General features: G+C 43.4%; 1 protein-coding gene across 1 annotated transcript; it reads left to right on the top strand.

Annotated features, from left to right (window-relative positions):
• The first annotated feature begins 13,480 nt into the window (after positions 1 to 13,480).
• Positions 13,481 to 22,060, top strand: ESM1 (endothelial cell specific molecule 1). The gene is made up of 3 exons (XM_026510699.4): positions 13,481 to 14,229; positions 17,261 to 17,413; positions 20,535 to 22,060. Exons 1-3 carry the CDS (start codon positions 13,929 to 13,931, stop codon positions 20,630 to 20,632), a joined length of 552 nt encoding a protein of 183 aa, XP_026366484.1. The 5' UTR covers positions 13,481 to 13,928; the 3' UTR covers positions 20,633 to 22,060.
• The last annotated feature ends 1,778 nt before the right edge of the window (positions 22,061 to 23,838 follow it).

The raw sequence follows: 23,838 nt of genomic DNA, 5'->3' as shown, positions 1-23,838 counted from the left end.
AAATCTATTATTTTATCTAAAAAATAATTTTCTGGGGGAAAATCTCTTCTTTCTCAGGTTTTAAAGTACTAATAATTACCATTGGCAACAATTGGCATTCTGAACTATATTTTTAACTTGTTAAATAAAAGATTACTGTTCCAATGGGAAAACAAGGAATAAAAGCAGTAGGCAGCCAGCATTTTGCCAAATGCATCAGAACGAAGCCAAGACTTCATGATAATTTAGCAGTGAAGGCTTAGTCCCTGCTGACATTCATTTTCTAGACAGAGAATCAAGTCCTGGACACAGAACAAAATCAACATGGAACATGCATAGAAGGATCGTCTGAATATGGACAATGCAAGTAGGAGACAGGGACAATTCAGACAAGTCTACAACAGAGATTTGTGTTTTCTCCAATTCATTAGTAAACACGAAGTTTATACCTGAAGTCTTACAGTGATACCGTTTAGCTGAGATATATGCATATGTTCATATATGTGATTTTCAAGGTAACTGTTGAGTAAACTTGACATAATTGGACTTAATCATTATCAACATGTCCTTTTATAGTCCAAAGTCCTGAGTTAAAGAAATAGCCCATGTACAGTTACTTACCCGCCTGAATCAAAAGCATAATTCTAGTGCCCGTATTGCACCTCTTTCAGGATGTTGTTTCAACAAAGCGAATATGTGTCTGCTTGGACCACAAGTGTGAACATCACAGGATATTATTGCTGAAAGAGATGGTTTCAATCAGCTCTGGGCAGGAAACAGAATCTGCATCAGGAGAAAATGAAGAGACTTTAATGAAGAGACTACTCGACAGAGGTGTGGGCAAAGCAAAGGGACTTGAGCACCCAGGGACTTGCAACAGCTGGGAGTCACTGCCACTCCTGATAGCCCAGGAGAGTTCAGCGGTGAGGGGAAGGTGCCCAGCAGGAGCCGTGAGCATGAGAGGACACAGCCCTGCCATAAACACAAGCTACAGCCCGGGAGGAGTAGGGAAGAAATGCCAAAACCCTCTCTCCTCCTCTGATCCCCATTGGTATCCAACCCAACGAGAAGCTGGGACGCAAGGGAGCCTGGGTGATGTAGTCCATGGAGGACATGGGGCATGGCAGGAAAGGGCAGAGACTAGATTTGAGGTGGGTGAGACAAATGGTGGAAAAGTACCTCAGAAATCTGTCCTTTGTGCTCGGACTGTCCCTGGACAGGTCCCCGGTGGGCAGTGTGGGTAGCAGGCACGTGACTATATGAAGCAGCTTATACCTGGCAGAGGTCAGAGTCCTCTTGTTAAAGATGAGGCTGGCCTCTCCGTGGATACCTGGATGCCCCAGTGCCCAGAGCAATTAGTCCTGGTCAGCCTGTGATCGTGCCAGGAGAGGGACTGGTGTTTTCCGAACCACTGGTGTTCCTAGGGAAATTCTGCAGCTGGCTTGTGGCATCTCGCTCGTCAGCCAGGAAAGACCAGACTCTCCGCAAGCATGAACACCGAGCTGGTGGCATAGGGCTGGAGTTGAGCACTGACACGTCAGGTCAGTCTTGTGTGCAGTCTCTGATGACACCAGGTGAGAAGCTGGCGTTCCCGACTCGTACAGCCCAAAGTATAGCTCTGTTTGGCTTCTGGTGCACGGCTCTAGGACGGGCCACGGGGAAAGTGGTCTCGTCTCCCCGTGAACTCTGCTCTGTCTGATCCAGGGCACGGGCACTGCTTTGCCAGTTGCCCTTGTTTACAAGAAACTCCGGGTGGGAACCCACAGGGTAGTGTGGGCGGCAGCACGACTCCCACAGCAGACAAGAACAAGGGAGGGTCCCCTTGTTCCCTGGCCCCTTAGCCAAAATCTTCTTTAATCAACTGCATGTCCACTCAGGAAGCCAAGATGACTGGGCAAAACTCATCTGCGTTGCTTTGCAAAGTGCGGTGATCAGTAAGGTGAACATGGAATGTTGTGATCCAGCGTGTGTGTGTGTCGTTACTCTGCCACCTGACCTGTGGCTGGTGGCTAGACATCATAATGGGACAAAGAATTAAACAGGAAAAGCAAAATACACGCGCCCTTTGAAAACAGTTACATAAGCGTCCTTGAATAAATAAGTAACATTTATTTGTGGTGCATGGCGAGTTGCTCAATGCCATCCACGTTTATTTTTGATTGTTTGACACGCTGCTAAGTTATGTCTTTAATCTCTTCATCACGAGGAAGGTTTGGACTTCCATACATTTTGCTGCGGGAAAAATATTGCTTTTTATTATTTCACTGAAGCCCACTTTGTCAGGGATCCAGTGGCTATAGCAACGAAATCTCCTGTTGACTCTCAGCTCCTGTTCCTCTCAGCTCAACCCCTGAAAATTAGTTGGAACAGATTAGAGTGAGCCCTCCGAAAGTCATCTTTTGGTTTGAGAGGGGCAGGGAGCTGGAAGGCTCATCTGTTCTTTGATCCTCTGTGACTTCTCTGATCCTGGGAGTCGGTATGATTCATCTCGTGCAAGGTCTTGTTGTTCTGCTCACTTGGAAACTTCAGGCTGTTATAAATAAGGCCCACTCCTGGCCGCCTTGACCTTCAGCCTTGCAGCTGGAGTCTGCAGACCCCAGAGCCCCCGAAACCTGGACCAATGCTGAGGGCTCTTTCCACATGTGCAAGGCCATGCCTACAAAAATAAACCATTTTAACAGTTTGGGACTCCACGGACTTTTTACTGTATAAATTAAGTTTCATCCACACCTGCCCCCACCCCAAGTAAATGGCGTCAGAGGGGTTAGTGGGTGGCCACAGAGCTGGAGATTCTGTCACTTGCTGGGGACCTGCTCTCTCCTCTCTTTTTCTTTCCTGTGCATCCACTTGCGTGCTCTGAGACCCGGAATCACGGGGCCATGGGGAGCCAATTCAGGAGGAGGCCTCTGGTGGAGGCCCAGCCCAAGGCCACGTTGTTATCAACACATTTGGAGTGCCCACTGCTGGCCAGGACCTGGGCCTCGTGTGTCAATTCAGCCCTATGGCGTCAGCACTCTTGTGTGTTTCTGCACCTGGGGAAATCAAGGCTTACCGACGTAAATGTCATGCTCAGTTGGTAGTATTAATAAGTTGTATACTCAGGATTGGAACTCAAGTGACCTGACCCCCCAAATCGGGCATTCCTAGCCACTGTTCCGTATGATGAGGTCATTTTGCTCCGTCCACCCTCCTCTACTTTCTGACAGAGGACCTAGGGGTCACAGGAAGTAGTGGGCTTGGTGCCGGAGTGGGTGGTGGGGCCAGCAGGTGCTGGACGGAAAGGAAAGTGATCCAATCAACGTTCCCAGTCACATGTGAGTGACATAATGCTGGAGCTGCCTCCACCATTTTAATTTTAGAAGAGGGTGAAGTGAGAACACACCCTTTAAAGCATGGCTCCTTGAGACTGCGGGCAGTGTGCGAGGGCGCTGGGGGTGAGGAGGTGCACGCCCTTCACCATCACTTGGGGAGCTGGGGTTCGTCAGGCTGTCTCTGGTTTGCTTATTTCTTCTCAGAGGCTATGCCATTTCTTGACCCCCTCAGACGTGCGGGACCTGAGCCAAGCACTACGAAGACCATGACAATAATCATAAAACGATTTCTGCTCAAGGGAACTAGACAGCTGCCTGGATGTAAAGGACAGTGCTAGAAGTATAGAAATGTATAGGTGGGCGAGAGATCAGCGAGGAGATCAGCGAAGGCACCACACAGCCCCTGGCATCTCAGCCTCAAGGGGCGAAGAATTTCAATGGATGGAGAAAGGAAGTGAAGCAGGTGGATGAAGGAGGAGGCCCAGGCTACACTGATCATTGACTGTGGACACATTTGCCTACAATCTGGTCTTTTCTGTTTTCCGTGAAGAGAACATTTAGCCGCTTACTAACCTATAACTACTAGTGTTGCGTAACTACTACAGGGCAAGATTTTTAAAAACCAAAAAGTTTAAAATATCTATTTAGTTAAAAATAAATTACAAAATTACAAGGTATTAAGTGTTTCTTAACTCTGGTTTCTTTAGCAGTCGAGTAAGCAACTTACCCTGAACCGCTTCTTCAGTCAGACGTTTTCTGGTTCTAAGCTCAGAGCTCTGTGTATTTAGGGCTTGAGAGGCTTTCGGGGAAGACATTTATTGCTTCCAGCCGCTTCTCCTCTTCTCAGGTACTAATGGGCTTTGATTATCTGTTATGTTAATTGCCCGAGCGGCGGGACTGTACGTGGGGCAAAGCATTACTTTGCATTTCCAAGACTCAGACTCGCCGAATTGCACGTCCCGCGCTCTGATGATGTCCTGCCGCCAAACGCTCTGATGATGTCCTGCCGCGAGGAGACGCGTGGCGTCCTGCAGTTTGTGTAGCTTTGTAGCTGCAAGCGCACAATTTTGAAGGCTCGCCATGTAGGATTGTTCAACGGAGTGGGTGCTTCACGGTTTTTTGCTTGTATGGGGTGTGTGTGTGTGTGTGTGTGTGTGTGTGTGTGTGTGTGTGTGTGTGTTTCAGCCAGTTAGGGGGAGGTGATCATGGCAGGCATGCCACACCTGTTATCTCCTTTTCAAACAGCTTTACTAAGTGACTTCCTCTCAAGTCGCTTCAAAAGGGCCTGCCAGCTATTCTCTGGGACGGTCAGATACACTACAAGTCTTGTTTTCAGTAGGGACTCTTGTTTGGACGTGGGGTGCTGGGAAGGTGATCATTCACGGCCTTAGTTGAAGTTCCATTATTTTAAGTTCATAAAATGAAGGCATTAATACTAAAAAAATTACCATGGATCAGTGCTCATCAAATTTTTTATTATAATAAGGGCCGATCCCTTATAAACCAGCTTTGTGGACTAGACCACATAAACGTTAAAATTGTGATTTGCCATCGTGAGAACAATTTGAATACAGAAAGCCAGAAGTATGTTGGATTCCGTTCATTCTTGGAGACATTGTTTGGTGTATTATTCAGTGAGTACTTCCTAGATATATTTACAAAGCAGCCAGGCCCAGCATGTTGTCTGGAAGTGGTGGTGTATACACGGGCTCATGATCCACTGTTAGAAATGTAAGCTGGGGGGCGCCTGGGTGGCTCAGTCATTAAGCGGCTGCCTTCGGCTCAGGGCGTGACCCCAGAAACCTGGGATCGAGCCCCACATCAGGCTCTTGCTCCGCTAGGAGTCTGCTTCTTCTTCTCCCACTCCCCCTGCTTGTGGTCCCTCTCTCGCTGGCTGTCTCTCTGACAAATAAATAAATAAAATCTTAAAAAAAAAAAAAAGAAAGAAAGAAAACGAAATGTAAGCTGGGTGTGTGTGCACGTGGGTGTGTGGGTGTGCACTCTGGAACTGAAAGTGGGCACATATGCCTCATATATGGGCACACATGTGTACAAATACGTAAATATACGTATATATGTATACACACATACATGCACAGCACATGTATCTCACCTAGAATTCCTCTAGTCTGATCAAGTTAGGATGATGTTTATCAGGCAGTTTGCAAGGGTAAGGTCTTTGATTCCATCCCATAAAGTTGTAGTGGATTAAAGGTTGGTAAAAACATTGGCTAAGCAAACTGTTGATGATGGGTCAACAAAAAAAAGGAGGAATATTTATTTGGACAACGACTATATTTCATTGATTATAAGATGTTAACAGTATAATATATGCCATGAAGTTAAAAAAAATTCTTCAAAATAAACTCTGATGTAATGCTTCTATAGCTCTTGAATTTTTTGTATACTTAAAAAAATTTTTTTTTATTATTGAAGTATAGTGTTTGACTTATTGAAAGCACTCTTTTAGGTTTATCTGGACATAGATTTTTATCACTTAGAACTTTTGAACATTTGTAGGATGAAAAATATCAATTCAAAAAATTAGTTAAAATATTTCTTAATGAGTTCAAATTCATACCTGGTCCTTCTGAATCACATGTCAATATCATGTCTTTTTCACAGAGTGTAGCTCCTGGACCATTAAGATCATCAGTAATGCAGCGTGTCTTAAAAGCTAGCCCCACTACTCTCTGAGATTCTCTTCCAAGTAACTGGCACCTCAGCCTGCAAGTTTTGATGTGTACATGTAAGCAATGACTTCCATCATCATGGCCAAATTCCAGCTTGTTAACATGTGAAGATGTGTGTCTTAGAATCAGGGAAGTATGCTAAAAAAATTTTTGAAGTGTATTATGTAGTTAAAAATTCTAGGTCAATCCCTCAAAAATAGGCTTTGTCTATCAGAAATCTCCAGAGTAAAGATAAGTACTAATTCTGCTAACATATGACTGGGAGAAACCAGTAGTCTAGAGATTTCTCAAATTTTTGAGTTTGTCAGAATCAAGTGTCTTGTTAAATATGTTGATCCCTATGTCCACCCCCAGCTCACCAAACTGGAATCCCTGGCTGTGCCATTTTGACATCAGGACACTCTGACACAGGTGGTCTGGGCAACTGTGCTTTTTTTTTTTTTTTTTTTAGAAAAAGAGAGAGCATGCCTGTGAATGGGGGGGGGGCGGGATTGTGGGGTGGGGTGACAGAAGAAGAAGGAGAGAATCTTAAGCAGGCTCACACCCAGCACAGAGCCTGATTCAGGGCTTGATCTCATGACCCTGAGATGATGGCTTGAGCTGAAATCAAGAGTTGGGGGCTCAAAGGACTGAACCACCCAGGCGCCCCAGGGCAAGTGTACTTTGATGGGCTCTGTCCTGAGCCCTGTCCGAGGCACCCTCAGTGTGCATTAAGCTCTCAGACTGTAGGCTTGGAGACTTCATGAAGTCTGTGTCAGCCAGAAGAAAGCAAGGCACTTAAAAAAAAAAGAAGAAGAAGAAGAAGGAAAGAAGGCCATAATGTGGCCCTTCACTGGGAGGATCCCAGGAAGAAAAGAGCCAAGCTATTTCGAGGCCAGATTAGAAAATGAGTCAGAAACTGCCAATTCTTTAAAAAATTATAAATAAGGGGTTTGGAAGTTACACTTCTTGTTTATCTTCTTCTAGTGCTTACCTTGAACTTTATTTAAAAAACATTCAGTTATTTATTCAACCCACATATCATGTAAAGACTAAGGCTCTTCATCACTAGACAAAGTCCGATGATGAGTTTGGTGAGGGTGGTCCCGATTCATATTTTATTACATTACAAAAGGGGTCAGCTTAAGGTCAGGCCAAGGAAGTGCCATGTTATTAGAGAAGCAAAGTAGCAGAATCATTTCCTATGATTCGTGTATTAATCAGAAATCCCAGCCTTTCCACAATTCCTAATGAAAGTTCCAAATGTCTTAGCAAGAACTTCTAACCTGACTTTTTAAACCAATGTTCTCTTATGTCAACATTTCTAATGTCTAAATGACTTCCAATGCCTAGCTAATTCTTTAGTCATTTTGGAAACTGGTGATTTAAAAAAAAAAAACAGACAAAAACAAACAAACAAAAAAGCTCCTCTTTTGGCCCACAAGAACAATTTGTGAGCTGTCCAGTCATCGCATGCCAGGTTTGGGCGAGGAAGGCTATAAGGGAGAGGAAGTGGAGTCTTCCTTAGGGGAATGCGGATGCCTGGCCCTTGTGCTGTGAATTACGTGAATGAAAAATTATGCCATCTTGCAGAGGGTGAGGGGAATGGAGGAAGGGGTGAGACCTGAGATAGATCGCCACAGGCTCATTTCCTTTCATGGTATGGAATTTGTCTTCTAGAATAAGTCATACCATTTTACACTGTGTGGTAGCTCAGAGTGGACAGCCTGTTTTCACAGCTACATTACCCTCCGATCTTCGCAGTGTCTCTTTGAGAGAGGGGCAGTGTTTCTCTCCTTTAGATTTTACTGAGACAAATGACTTCACATTACTCAGGAAGGCTGGTTGGCGTCTCACACAGGACCGATGGTGGAACTGAGACTCAAACTCAGGTCTTCTTGTTCCAAGTGGAGCTACTTTTGCCACTCATACTGCTTTTGGTCTTGTGTTAGGGCGGGACCTGGTGCTTCCAGTTGCAGCTTTATCTTTAGAGGTAGAAGGACACCCTACGACCAGAATCTCTTGCAGTTGAGTTCATAGGTTCAGAGCCCTGATTTGAGAAAGAGCTACCTGTTAGAAAAACATGTCTGACTCTTCACATTAGGACCCACCAGAAATGGGGGGTGGAGAGAAATGGACAGATAGGTAGTAAGAGCTCCTCACATGTGCCCATGTCTAAAATTCTCACTCTCAAATTCCTGCAAGTGTGAATGCAAAGGTGAAGTTTCTAGATTTGGTCAAGGTTAAAAAGCAACTGAGTTCTGCCTCCTTCTTCAGGGGACTCCACTGGATCCAGAGCCCCGGATATGGTGGCAAAGCTCTCCGAGGGGTGCCAGGAGATCCAGGTTTCCAGCAGACATGATGGGTGTCCTGTTTTTATCTTCCCAAACAGGCCCACACTCACTCTTCTTGCAGAGCTATTTGTTATAAGCAACTGCGACTGCCTCCTAGTTGCTCAGAGCCTCCATCTGTCCATTAAGATACATCAGAGGACCCCAGGTAGGCAAGAACACGTGCGCTTCACTTCACTCTTCTGGGCAGGTGTAGTTTTGTTTTGTTCTGTTTTTAAGTAGACTCCACACCCATCGTGGGGCTTGAACTCATGACCCTGAGACCAAGAGGTGTATGTTCTATCCACTGACCCAGCCAGGTTCCTCTGAGCAGGTGTAGTTTTTAAATATTGCCTGTAACACCCAAACCCCCTTTAGTATTAAAGTTGTCTTTATTAGAAATGAAAACTTAGAGAACTGGAAAGATGATATTTCTTTAGGGAAAATATTTGCTCCAAGACCTACGATCATTTTTAAAGAATGAAGCAAATCTTTAGAAATTTAGATTCTTGATGATAATTTTGAGGATGACCCTTTTGGTCTTCTTAACTCATTACTGAGAGTAGAGAGGAGAGATGAGGGGTCTAAGGTGTGCATCATATGACTTGCCTAGGATGACATAGCGTTGTAGCAGCAGCGATGTTTCTAGAATTCCCGCAAGTTGTTCCCAGGGCAGGAGTCCTGGGAGGAGTCCCCAGAGCCTGTGACAGCTGACCTGTCCCTGCTGTAAAAGTCGGTTTGACAGGTGTGCTTCAGCAGGGTCCATCGGCAATGAGGAGCTCCCGTGAGCTTCTTCTCGGGGTGGGTGTGGTACTGCCAGAGGACGAAGTTGGTCAGCTGTGCAAGAGCTGATGGGTGGAACTCTGCTCAGACCCCATTCCATCCCCAGCTGCTTCTGCTGTGGAAACTTCTACCTCATTCCCCAAAAGAAGCATTCAGTCGGCAGCTCGGTTCAGCCAGTTCAAGACCCGGGGCCTCACTTTGCTTCCCCTGGGGAACACATTGGTGCACATTTTAACTTACTACTCTCTGAAAATGATTCTTGGAAACAACTTGGTCACGTTTACATGTTTACTAAGTATTGAGCTCTTGTGATGTGCTAGACCTTGCCCTGGGCACATGCCAAATTGCCACCAGCTGGTGTCAAAGCAGAAAGACTTTCAGATGGTACGAAAAACAAAAACTAAACTAAACACAAAATCTCACACCTATATTTCTCCACTTGCCCCTTGGAAATGTTTGCCTTCAAGGTTGCCTTCATAATTCAATTTAAATCAAACCTATCTGGAGATATCTGGCTGGTCAAGTCGGTAGAGCATGCAACACTTGATCTCAAGGTTGTGAGTTCGAGCCTCATGGTTGGATGTAGAGATTACTTTTAAAAAATAACAATTAAAATTAAAAAAAATAAACCTATCTGGTAAAGAGGTTTGGGAGGAAGGCACAGTAAACATGGGACAATTTGACTTGACCATGAGGGTTTGGAATCCTTTCAGAGCCTTTCCCACTTTGCCTGTCCAGAAGAAAATGTTGGGTATTTGGTTACAAGCAATCAGAATGTGCAAAATTAAACACAAATTGCCAGAGCACGTTACCTAAGGCTTATTTTCCTTCTTGGCATAATACCAAGTTTAAGGGAAACAAGTCACAATGGCAGTTTAAATGAAAAAGGTGTATTGGGTTGAATAGTTATTCAGGTTTATAGTTTCTCTGGTTCCCATTGCAGAAAGCCACATGCTTTGGATCCCAAGATGATATGGTTTGACCCCGTATAACTTGAACTTGTGTTTTCAGAGTTGCAGAAAGCTTATGTGATTCCCTTTGACCTTTCTCACTCTTTGGTTTGACACCTGATTCACAAGCAGAGCAAGGTTAGAGATTTGCCAGCCGCAGGACAAAAGCAAGCCAACCAGGGTGGGCCTCATGCCCTCATCACGGACAGTTTTGCCTTCACCTTAATTTCTTTTGTTGCAGATTCCAGTTGCAGATTTTTTGTTTACTCATGATCCAATTACCTAACCCTGTGTGGCCATTGCTAACTTCCCTCAGAAGAGTGGTTGAGCTGGGTTCCCGGTTGGGAAAGACAGAAATACAACTAGATATAAATCCCATAGGGATTCTGCTGGGACAAACAGTTTTTGTTGGGTCTTGGAAGGAATGGAACGTTCCCCAAGAATGAGTCGTTAGGAACTACATGTTGAGATAGTTCCACTACTTACGAACTCTGTTGAGCATATCTCCTCCACTCTTCAGGGCACATGTTTGGGCTTACTATTGCTGCGGGTTTGGTACCTCAAATTACTTCTTCTCGCAATTTACTTGTCCTTTACCAAAAGTATTATTGATTTTGGGGAATGAAGAAGATGGTTGTCCATGAGATCCTCTTCTCCTTCTTCCCCTACCACTCGTGATGTTGATCCGCAAGGCCTTTATTGCTTCTTCCTTCAATTCCTATAAAAGATCAGAAGGTTCTTATGTTTTTATTATTTCTCTTTATTCATTGCCAACTCTATGATGATGATGTTTTAAAAATGAAGAATAGCCATCATTTTATGCATGCATACTACGAGAAACACTTTCCATCCCTTCTTACCAATCCCTACAATGGCCCTATGAAGAGGGTGTTAGTTCCACTCTACACAAAGACAAAATGGAAGTTTAGAGATGTTAGACTAGGTTTCAGAGCCTCTTAGGTAGGAAGTGGCGGAGCAGTGATTCGAATCCAGCACTGTCAGAATCCAAAATTTATAGCAAGACCAAAATGATGACAGACTGGATCCTGCCCGTAAGAAATAAGGGTGCATATAATGTTTTATAATTTGAACGAAATACTGGCCAACATTTAAAAAGTCGGATATTACCTTTGAAAGTCTGAGTTCTACCTTCTCTTTAAAAAAAAAAAATAGAAGATTTGGCCCAGTGGGCTCCTATTCCTGCATGGCAGCAGACAGCCTCTCCTAACGAGGGCTACTTCCCTTAGCGGAGGCATATGCTCTAAGGAGAACAGCTCTGCTCATTCCCACTCACATCTGGTTTATCTTCTCACTTTACCCACTTGGGCCACCGGATTGGTACCTGCATATGTTTGATTTTGCAATCCCTATTCCAGTCTCTAGGAACAATCTGCTTCAGGTTTTGAGTCCCGGTTCCACCATGTGCTAACTTTGTGTCCTTGGACAAGTCACTTAACAACTCAAGACCTCAGATTTTTCACCTCTAACGTGCGGATAAGAATAGTACCCACGGGGGCGCCTGGGTAGCGCAGGGGCGCCTGGGTAGCACAGTCGTTAAGTGTCTGCCTTCGGCTCAGGGCGTGATCCCGGAGTCCTGAGATAGAGCCCCACGTCGGGCTCCTCCACTGGGAGCCTGCTTCTTCCTCTCCCACTCCCCCTGCCTGTGTTCCCTCTCTCGCTGGCTGTCTCTCTGTCAAATAAATAAATAAAATCTTAAAAAAAAAAAAAAAAAGAACAGTACCTACGTGTTGAGGTTGTTTTGAAAATTACGTACGGTAATCCATATAAAGTGCTCTGCATGGTGTCTGGCACACAGTGAGATTTCTAAAATAGTTAGATATTCTTATTAATCATTATTCCAGCTAACCACTCCTTCCTCAGAAAATGGTGTTCAGTAACCTTTTCCAAGGTCAGCCTAAATTGTAAAGTAGGCCATCAGAACCATTCCCCATGGAAGCACCACTGTGTCATCATAGGCAATGGAGCGTGTGGCTTTGACATTAGACTGACTTGGCTCAAGTTCCATCCCTGACATTATGGGGACCTGAGCTAATTACTTAAACTTGTTCTGACTCAGTTTCCTCATTCATAAAATAGGCATGATAATAGTACCGACTTCGTGAGATTGTGTTGAGGAACAAGTTGAGTTAATACCTATAAAATGCTTCCAAATGGTGATTGGCACATAGTGTGCACCCCACTATTGAAAATAATAAATCAGAGTGTGCATTTGCTAAGCCTGTGTTTGCTTCTGGGGAGACACAGATAGCCTATTTTGAATAGAATTGCATGGAAAATTTGGGAAATTGGAAGCTAAGACTCTTGCCTTGATTCCCCACTCCCTCAATTCCCTGCATTCCGGATTCTGTTCCTCCCATCTTCCTAAAATTGCGATTTGGAAGCCTCATCATCAAGTCCCACCCAACGGCCTCAGCCGCATCTTCTAGCGGGGGTAAGAATTTCAGAGACCAACTAGCCTAACAATTCTCAGAAGAGGACACTGAGGCTGAGAGAAGTCCTGTGCCTTGTCCATAGCTAATCTGTGACGGACCAAGAGTCATCTGTCAACTTCATTGGTTGAATAGTTGCTAGATGACAGCGGGCTTATGCTGACTTTGATTTGACTGGTTGGGGGTGGGACTGGGGACCCAACACACAGCTGGTGTAAGAGCTCTGCTCTCTCCTCTTTCGCTTGCTCTTTCTGCCCCACAATCCTTGCTCCATGAGGCACTGGTCCAGCTGATACTGTGAGAGGACTGTTCTGTGTTCCCCAGTGGGACCTAGGCCCTGTGACCTCCATAGCTCGAAGACCCTGTTTCCCGATGGGTAATGTTTTCCCTTCCCTGTGACTTGCCTCTCTGGGCCACGTTCCGATTTCCCTGCTGGCTCACTTGTTTCCTTGGGCTGGCTGCCTTGCTTGGCGGTTTTTAGTGAGGGCCCTGACAGATGCCAGGAGTGAGGGGAAGAGCTCCGAATGGGTTCAGTCATTGGACAGGCAGACGTGGTGATGGATGAGCCCTCTCCCCAGGGAGTTCTGGGTCAGAAGAAGTCCAACTGATAAGTTTTTCCAGAACTGAATCACCCAGAAACAGTGCCAGCAGCATCTTACCTCTTTTGTGGGTTTTGTATTGATTTTAAAGAAAATTCTCAGTTTAACATCTTACTAGAAATATAGCTCCATCCACGATCAACTTAGATACACATGCTAGGAATTGTTTTAGAGATAACATTTGAGGGGAGGGGCGGGAGGAAGGAAGAGAGGGGTCCTTAAAAAATCCCTTTCAAAATATTGTCTTTCTTGTAAGTATTGAAAAGGCACAATATAACTCTTTCTTCTTTCAAATGATCTCATTGTTATTTATTGAGGGGAAATACCAAATGTTTATTTATTTTGTTTAAAGGAGCTTCTTTCCTCCTGATGATTCACGTCGATATCATTTTCCTCTCCACTACAGAGGCTCTGAGACAAAGCCGCAGCCCAACTGATATGCCGGCGTCAGAACAATCCCTGTCCTGAAGGAGGGTATGCAACCTTCTTTATTCCCTCTTCACAGACGTCCTTGAGCCCTTGAGACGGATGTGAGCGAGTTTTTCAGTGCTCATGCAAAACAACCATCTAAACATAACAGATGACATCAGCTTGGGCTTTTCAATTCCTGGATGGCAGCGGCGTGTTAATCCAGCCTTCATCCTGGATTTCATAAACTAAAACAAGAGAGCCTGGCAAGAGGACAGCGCTGCTGCTGGGTTGAGGAAATTGATGACGGGGAAGCATGCGGGCAACCCAGTGTATAAAACTCATAAACGTGTAGGCAGAGGCTCAGCTACCACTTTGGACAGCTGCTTCCCGCCAGCACAGACCACGCCGCCCGCGGGAAGCTGAGCCAGAGCCCTCGGGGAAACATGAAGAGCCTCTTGCTGCTGGCCACGCTCCTGGTACCTGCGCACCTGGCGGTGGCCCGGAGCGCCAAGTATGCGGTGGACTGCCCCGAGCGCTGCGACAGCGCCGCGTGCAAAAGCAGCCTGCGCTGCAAGAGGACAGTGCTGGACGACTGCGGCTGCTGCCGGGTGTGCGCTGCGGGGCTGGGCGAGACCTGCTACCGCACCGTGTCGGCCATGGACGGCGTCAAGTGCGGCCCGGGGCTCAGGTGTCAGTTCTACAGTGAGGAGGATGACTTCGGCGACGAGTTCGGGATCTGCAAAGGTAAAGGCTGACCCCTTGCTTCTCCCTGCCCCGGGGGGCACACGGAGGGCTTGTAGCCAGCGTGGGAGGTGTGAAGGCTTTGCTGCCAAGGACAAGAGGGAAAATGCAGGTGGCTTAGGGACAAGGCCCCGCACAGGTGTTGTCAATGGCAGAGAGAGAGAGAGAGAGAAGGAGAACTCTGCAAACAGCAGCTGAACCCGGTGTGCAGGAAAGCACAGGGCATTTCACTCCTATGCGTAGGAGATTTAAGAAAAAAGTTGCAATGAAAAATTGTGTGGCCTCCCCTTCTGGAAAACTTTAGGAACTTGACAGGTAATCTGTTTGGATGGTTTAGGTGCTCTCTCTTCTGCAACGCAGTGATTACGGAGGTCTGCACTTGATAACCTCTAGTGATGTCTAGCCCCGGGCTTAGTGATTCTTTGATCTTGAAAGGGTCCGGGGGTTGGAGGGCATCTCTCAGGATCAAATATTCTGATGAACACTAATGCACTTTGTGAAATAGGGTGGGCTTAAGAATGACTCACATTCTTGACAGAGGGTACCCTGAATTATAAACAAACCCCCTTCCACTCTATAAAGGTGTTTGGTCAACTAGAAAAATAGCAGATGATTCAAGACAAGTAAAAATAACAGTAAAGAAAAATAAAAATTGGAAGTCTGTAAAGAATGAGCATTGAAAGACTTAATGAAAAATGTCATTAGATTGAAATCATAGCTAAACGATGTAGTTACACATTTATAGAATTTATTTCAAACCTAGTGACTATAGTTTAAAATGTTTAGAATCAAAAGAATGGTGATTTTAAGATACTCTATACATGGAGACCTCATGATCTCATCATTAAAAGCTGTTATCAAGATGAAACACATATGTTATAGCCCAATTCATCAGTTTTGTAATAAAAATAAGCTTTTAAAACAATTAAAGGGACTGGGAAATTTATTTCTTCTATTTTCTTTCTGATTTCATTCTTCTATGTTATGTATTTAATACAGTGGTATGATTTTATGAATGGTAATCATCCCCCATTGAGACAGTCTCATTAATTCACCTACCTTTTAGACAAATATTTTATAAATTAATTTACCTTTTAATCTATAGCATATACTAAAGATTAGGAAATAAATGCTTGGACTATTAGGAGAATCTTATTTTTTGCTCAGTTTATTTTTGTTCATAACCAATGAAAGGTAGAATATTGAGGACCTTTTTTGGGGTGAACATTCACAAATGTTTAAGCTGCCTAGGATCTATATTTTCTGTAAATTACAGGATTTCACATAAGGAAATCAGGGAGGAAGTGGTTAATACGATCATCCTTATGGTATAGCAAGTATATGCAGTAGATTGCTTTTTCTCTTGGCATAAAAATCGCCTCTACAAATGTGATTGTAAATGCACCGTCACATATGGGTAAAGAAACATTGCAAGGCATCTGGGATCTTTAGCAGTCTAACATTCTACTGAATGACTGAGGTGGCTGTTAATGGAATAGATTTTTTAAATGTATTTAAGATTGTTCTTTTTGGCACACTTCAGATTGCAAGCGAGTCTAGTTTCGAACATTTTTCTCTCTGCTGGAAATAGTGACCCTGTGTAAACCTCAGCAGCTCTACACAGAGATGTTGAATTTCGCTGTAGGCAAACTCCCTCCTTCAGCTTTTTCACAGAACACTCATAGGAAAACTGTATACTTAAGCTGCACATCCAGATATTTTCTACATATTCAGATGTTTGGCATTATGCTGCCAACAGTCAGCCAGCCAACACGTGTTTACTGAACACCTGCTAGCCACCCAGTGCTATTCAGGACACTGGGGGTTGCAATAGAAGGATAACTGAGAATTTGGCTCAAGTTTTAGTTTTCGATATCACTAGAGACACAGTCACATCCCAATCCTGTGCGCTTTTCCACAAGAAAAAACCAGGCTCCTCTGTAATCTGAAGAGTGACGGTAAGAAGAATCCTAAATCTCTTCCAAAAATACATTTCATCAACATCTACCTTGATCGTTCTGTGGAATATTAGATTGCCAAGGGCTCAGCTGCTGCACTGCTTGCTCTTTGCCCAGGTGTGATCGTACACTTACGAGGATGTTCTCACGCCAAGAGAATAAATATTCTGCATCTATTCTGCCTGCTTGTTAAGGACTGGGTCACCAAAAAAAAAAAAAAAAAAAAAAAGACTGGGTTGTCTGTTGAGATGCTGTTTCTGTCATAAAGACCCTGCATTTGTAATAAATGGGTTTGTCCTCTTCTCAGTATAGCATGTTTTAGTCTAAATATGAACACATCGAAGCTCTAAATGCTTCCAGATTTGGGGAGGTAAACAGGTAAATTCTCAGCTCTCTTGTTCTTCTTAGCGTGTTGCATCTTAGATTTGCAGAAGGTTTTACTAGTAAATCCTCTCAGCATCCGGGAGAATTAGGTAAATTGTGCTGCCATTTCAACAGAGAAGGGAATTGATCAGAGCCGGAGCAGACCAAGGATTGATCACTTCATGGAGAGCCGGCCTGACACCCTCCTCAGCCCCTGGCTAGTGTGGACGGAGCCCTTTCCTATACATTTGAAATAGTATTTTGTGGGTGAAGACGGTGGATTCAAAGGCAGCATCACATCCTTTAAACTCTTTGAGAAGCTGATGCCTGTGTCTGTTCAATTGCCCACCTCACTGAGCTGTCACGGGAGCCGTCTAAGGAAACTACGAGAACCTACCTGGTATTGAAACAGAAAGTGAACAGAATTAAGGCTGGTTCAAGGACGTTGGTTATGTGTGGCTATCTTCAACTAAACTTCACGGCAGGACACGACAGCTGAGGTGTCCGTGATCTGGTCTTAGTGTGCGATTTCACATTTGTGACTGAAAGTACCAACTTCCAAAGCTTGGCTTTTTTTAAGAATTGGATTTTACCTGACAGTCTAGATTCGTGAGGCTTATTCAGAATCTGGAGGCTGGGCGCACAGGGGCTGTGAGACGGGGGGCTTGTGCCCAGGGAGCGGCTCTCTCTCTAAACCTCCCCTTTGTCCTCAGACTGCCCCTACGGCACCTTCGGGATGGAATGCCGGGAGACTTGCAACTGTCAGTCGGGCATATGTGACAGAGCGACCGGCAAGTGTCTGAAATTTCCCTTCTTCCAATATTCAGTAGCCAAGTCTTCCAACAGGAGATTTGTTTCTCACACAGGTATGAATTGATTTCAGTGTAAACACTGGAAAAATAACCTCATTTTCAGTTTGAATACTTAAGAAATATAGATGATGAGAATAAAGCATTGGTTTGAATGATTTTGTTCTTTATTTTTCTCAGGGGAAAGTAGTGGTGGTTGAGTTTGGTTGCTGTTGCTGTTTTTTTTTTTTTTTTAAGATTTCATTATTAATTTGGGGCATCATACATTCTTCCATAAAGTTTACCCAGTTTTATGGAGAATAAACATGATTGATTACCAACACACCTGTAATAAGAAAACAACCAAGATATACAAAGTTCTTTGAATTCTTCAGTGATCTGTTTTACATACGTACTAGACAAAGCTACTTCTCTTTCGAATTCATGTAGGAAAAATACACTCAAGAATTTATCAGATAAGGTTTAAGAGCCAAGATAGAAAATATTGAACATTTCTTCTTTTTTTTTAACAAAATGGAAATATTTATATGGAATATTTCCAAGCATGCATTTTTTATGGATTTGGGAGAGGATAAGAGACCGTATCTGTGATTGAGATTTGGGAATTATCTCTAAGCCTTTGAATGAAATTGTAGCTATAGTCACATGATGCTTGTTCACGCATGTGTATTTTGTATCCGGGTTATTAAAATGTGAGAAATACAGCATATGAGAGGGTGCTGTGGACATATTTGGTTATCTTGTGGAATAAATGACCAGTACAGTAAAGCTTCATTAAATTGAAAGTAGCTCATTTAAACCAACATGTAGCCATAGTAACTGCTCGTATCAACAAACTGTGCGATTCCCCCCTCCCTTAGATATAAATAGTTGACAATCCACATCCATTTCATTTAGTTTTTGTTTCTGGTTCTTTGCGCTTCGAGTTAACTAAGATTTGAAATATTTGGCAAATGTACTTATTATCCAGCTTTACCTCCTTCTTACACACGGATACAAGTAAGTACATTAAGAGAAAGAGGAAATAACTGTATGTTTAAGTGAATTTTTATGTCGAGGTGTGGCCATGCCCTTAAACATTAATTTAAAATGAACACACACCCCCCTTTAAAGCTATCAGGTAAGTATCTTTGTGAATATTTGATCTGGAAGTTGAGGTCATCATTAATATTTTAAGTACTTATGACTTGTCCTATAGTCCTTGAAAAACAAAATGGAAAAAGATTGAGTTTTAAGTCCTAAAAACACATTTCGTATTGAGGTGAAATTTACATAACATAAAATGAACCATTTTGAAGTGAACAGTTCAGTGGCAGTTAGTATGTTAACAATACTGCATAGCTGCCACTTCAGTCCAGTTCTAGAACATTCTCACCAGCTCAAAATAAAACCCCACTATCCATTAAGCAGTTGCCCCCATTCCTCATAACCCACCCCCCAACCCTTGGTAACCATCAATCTACTTTCCAAGACTACACATTTTTTGAATGATTTGATTACTTCAGTACAAGTTTGAAACATATTGTCTTAGTCCAGCTAGCTGTCTCAAACACTTGGGTCTTTTGTCTCATTTTGCTTTCTTAAAACTGCAGGCTACGGAGCACTTTGAAGAACAACTTTTGTATTCCTCTTCATTCATTTATGGTTGCACTTAAACCTTTCCCACCAAGAGACAATTGAATCCCTTGTGAATCTGGTGTTTGGGATCAATGTTTGGGAGGCCACGAGAGCTCTTTTGGAATAATCTTCAGGAAGGGAACGCCCATCCCTCCTACTGCACACCCAGCCACACGTCCTCTTCTCTGCTGGACTTTTGTGCAGTCTCTTTCCCTTAAGCCTGTCACCCTCTGTCATGTGCATGCAGATTTTGCAGATATCTTGACTACCGTATAGATGATTTGGACACTGATATTTTGCTGGGTAGAAGTTACATTAGGGGTTACACAAAAAATATTTCTATACTCAAATTAGGCATCAAGATTCTTAGTAGAAATTTATGGGAAAAGCATTTTCTGACCTAAGGTGTTTGCTTCCATTAGCTAAAGGAGGAGCAAAAGATGATGTCTAGTGTAATCTTGGTAAACCTTAGTCAGGTTCAGGCTGGAGAGCAGTATCTCCTAAAGGCCTCATGGAGAGGACGCAGAGGAGCGTCTCTGCTCAGTGGTGCGTTGTCCCTGTTGGACTTGTCGGGATGCATGTGCCACTGTTTATAGGAGGGGACTTGGGGGCTCAGTCCTGCTGTGGGCTTCACCTCTAGACAGATCTGTTTACAAAGCCTGTGTAAGTGGTTCCAAGGTTCACCCGCACAGGGACTTCTTGAGGTCCCTTCCATACCCCGATTGCATGAGCTTATCTTCTCTAGTTTTCTATCTATTGGCTACTACAGTCTTAGCAAGTGGCTTTCCTGGCTACCTAGTTCTAGTTGTTGTTGTTGTTACTGTTGTGAGATTTCCAATTTTCTAAGACTTGGAATTTACAAATAATTCTTAAGGGGGGGGGGTAGGGACAGTACGATCAGGAATGTTTGATTACTTTGCTCACACTCATCTGCCAGGCTGCACTAACCAGACAGCGTTCCATATGAAGATGTGCACCGTTGAAGCAAACACACCTCGCTACTCCTGGAAGCAGACAACTTTCACTTTGGAAAATTCTAAATATTATAAACTTCTATGCAGAACAAGAGCGATCTTTATAAAAGTTCTGTCTTTGAGCTGCCATCTGCCTTCTGGTGCCACACAATAAGCTAAGCCCTCTTCCATACCAGATAGTATGAAAGTCTTACTTAGAGATCTATTCTTTCATTTGCTCATTCCATAAGTATTTATTAAGCGCCTACTATGTTCCAGGCACTGTAGTAGCAGTGAACAAAACAAAGCCCCTGCCTTCTTGGAGCTGATGTTCTAGTGGTGGAGTGAGATAATACATGAAAGAAAAGACAAATGCAGGTATAAGATAATGTCCAGGGATGATAGGTATATGAAGAGAAATCCTTCAGGGGGTGCTGACGCAGATGGCAGGTGCCGATTAACAGAGAGTGGGTGAATACAGTGAGCAGACTCTTTGAATCTATTAAAGATTTTATAGTACATCCCTTGAAGTACAAAAGTAAGATAAAACATTCTTCATCTTAGAGTTATAAACATCTGGACATGATTTGTATTCCTTCTCATTTCAGAGCATGACATGGCATCTGGAGACGGCAATGCTGTGAGAGAAGAGCTCGTAAAAGAGAATGCCCGCTCTCCTGTAATGAAATGGTTAAATCCTCGCTGATCCTGGGTGGGATTTCTGAGAGAAGACTCTTATTTTAATGATCATTCAACACACAGCCAACATTTTAAGAACTGTCTAGATTATAGCATATGGACATGTGATATTGGGAGGCCAAGTGTGTGGGTCCGGAAAAAAAAAGTAGGCTACTAACAATCCATAAAATGCATATGACTGAACACTTTTAGATATCTGTTAAATATTTGAATGCATATAGATTTGTTAAATATGTGTTTATAGGAATACTGGAGAACTGAAAATGCAATTTAGATAATGTGGTTGCAGATCAGCCAAAGAGAGAGCTAGCCAGAGCTGACGACCAGAGTGAGTCACGTGTCCGTGACTCGGATGCACACTGATGTTGGGATACAGGATGGAGGGAGAGTTAGGAGTGAGAGAAGGTGGGGGCGGGGTGGGGGAGTGTGATATTCAGGTCTTCCTTGTGGTAGCATCCATAGGATTTAGTTCTGCTTTTTATTTAGTTTGGGAAACTTCAAAACAAAACAACCCCTGAAGGAAGTGGGATGTTTGAAGCTTGTGGGAGTGTGAGTCGTAACCTTGACTTGAGGCAGGTTTCAAAGGGCTGCTACTTGTCATGCCCAGGTTTCCGTATCTGAAGGATGATTTGGGGGCAGAGGGCAAACATACGCTCCCATACATGGTTTTAAAGAATGTCGCCCCAGACTGAGAGAGCTAGGAAGTATTTTGTCCACTTGGAGGAGGTGTAAAGGTAAATATTTATATAGTTTTGTAAACAATTATGTTAGCATGAGTCATCCTCCAAACCCATACTTATCACCTTCTTGAGAAGATGAACGAAAGACTGTTTGTTTAAAATGGGTAGAATAAAGGTGTAACTCTGTAAGGTTTCCAAACATCCAAGGCATGGTAAATTTATTATTAATAATTATAGTAATATTAATGGTAATAAGCATAAGAAAAACCTAGGAAAAAATAGTCATTATGGATTTATAAACTGTCAGAAAATGAACAACAGAAGGAATTTATTTAAAAGTAAGTGCAGTGACTTAGGTGAGTTTCAGATTTAAAGTAGAAAATACTCTTTTAGGAGGTTTGGAAAAGAGTCAATTTTCAAGAGGAAATGTCAACTTTAAAATATTGTTCATTTTCTTCTTTTTCTTTCCTTTAAAGTTGGTTGATAAGTGGACTTATAAGTACACTCGGGAGGTCTCAGCACAAACAGGTCTGTTGTACTAGAGTTTGTCAGGAAATATTTGCAGAAGTATTTTATTTGGAGTGAAGATTATTTAAGAATGATTTCACTATTTACCTATATTTTATTCTCAAAGTTTGCCAACGGAGTTGTGAATGTGTGTGCGGGAGGCTCTTTGAATGTAAGCTGAATAAGCTGTTAGTATTTGTTTTAAAAGGCAAAGTTTATGATTGTTCAATAAAAAAAGAAGACCACTGCTTCGAGTCCATACATGACTTTGTTAAATCATTAAGTTATTTAAAAGACTCATCCAATGAACAAGAACTCTTTTTTTTTTAAGATTTTATTTATTCATTTGAGAGAGAGAGAGAGAGAGACAGCCAGCGAGAGAGGGAACACAAGCAGGGGGAGTGGGAGAGGAAGAAGCAGGCTCCCAGCAGAGAAGCCCGATGTGGGGCTTGATTCCAGAAAGCCGGGATCACGCCCTGAGCTGAAGGCAGCCGCTTAATTACTGAGCCACCCAGACACCCAGGAACTCTTGTCTGCATATTAAAGGCACACTTTTCAACTGACTATTGCTACAGATAAACAGTTTCTGTCAAAACATGAGGCTAGAATATTGATTTCTTGGCCTCACACATTTGGTCTCCTCATGACTTACAGCTTCCTGGTAAGTCGGTCCCTATATATTAATCCATTCTACAGAGGCAGAAACAAAAGAACCCTTCTGTAAGTGTTTGAAGGTGCTCACACTTCCCAAGACATAGGCAAAGACCAACCTTTCAGCGCCTATGAAAGAAGAGAGTAGCTTTCAGCTTTGCAGCTTGAGAGCATCGTATCCAAGAACAGGATAGGTTCACTCGGCCTTATGATGGGCGCATTAGGAAGACATTTATATGAATTGACACAGTGCTAAAAAAAAATTGTCTGTATTAGCAAAAACGTCGATTTGTCTGAGTTCATCTTTTTCCTTCAAAGATAGAAGAAATGGGATGTGAATGAGAGCAAAAGTTACATCAATGTAAGATACTCATATTATTATTAAATTAGAACAACACACTGACAATCTTTACTTTTACTTGTGCAGTGAGATTCAGGACATGCTGTCAGGGAGTGAGGTTACTTAGAGACCTCCACTTGGCCTGAAGTCCAGGCCACAGCCCAAACGTCCCTTTGCGGAAGGGTGCACAGTGGAAGAAGAGCTGGACCAGGGCAGGACTTGCCTGAGCTCTCGCTCCGCGGGAGACGGTGCACAGTACACGCGAACAAAGGAGGGCTCACCTGCTCTCAGGCGCGGGCATATTTTCTAGCCAACCAGCGTCCTGGTACTGGTACCTCTCTGTGCCTTTCACTCCAAGTGCTAGGCCCTGTCTATCCTACATTGCCTTCTGACTCTATTCTTCATAGCAGCGAAGGCAAAATCTTTGGATTTTGCCCTTCTTGATTGCAATATTTTTGAGCATGCAGTTTTAAACTGTATACTATTAATGCACTATGTTCATTGTAAAACATGTACTCAGTAGAAACTTTTAAGGGATAAAAAATAAATATGAATAGAAGTTGTGAGATTTTTTTTTTCCCTGCACCCCTATGGACTATCCCGGAAAACACTGGAGAAGTAAAAGAAAATGCCATGTCAGTGGTCTCCAGGGAGGCTTGACCTCATTTGCTGTTGAAGAGAAACCAAGCTGGCATATATTCCACACAACAAATATTTCTGGAATGAATAAATTAATGAATGGATGAATGGATGAATGGATGGATGGATGGATGGATGAGTGGATGAGTGAAAGGTGGTTGGGTAGATAGATGGATAGAAGGATGTTTGGGAAGAAATATGGGTGAGTGGATGTCTAGGGGATTGAATGAAGGAAGGAAGGATTGAACAAACAAACAATGAAGCAGGGGACAAGCTTGTCTCCAGCAGATCAGATGGGGCAGATGGCCTCCCACCCCTTTCACCTGCCAGCTCCCACCTCCCTGACGGCTACTTATCCTGCCTATGGGGACCCGAGGAGATTGAAAAAAGGGGGGG

The sequence above is a fragment of the Ursus arctos genome, unplaced genomic scaffold, assembly GCF_023065955.2.
Source record: "Ursus arctos isolate Adak ecotype North America unplaced genomic scaffold, UrsArc2.0 scaffold_15, whole genome shotgun sequence".
NCBI lineage: Eukaryota > Metazoa > Chordata > Mammalia > Carnivora > Ursidae > Ursus > Ursus arctos.
This window is presented reverse-complemented; position numbering and strand designations above follow the sequence as displayed.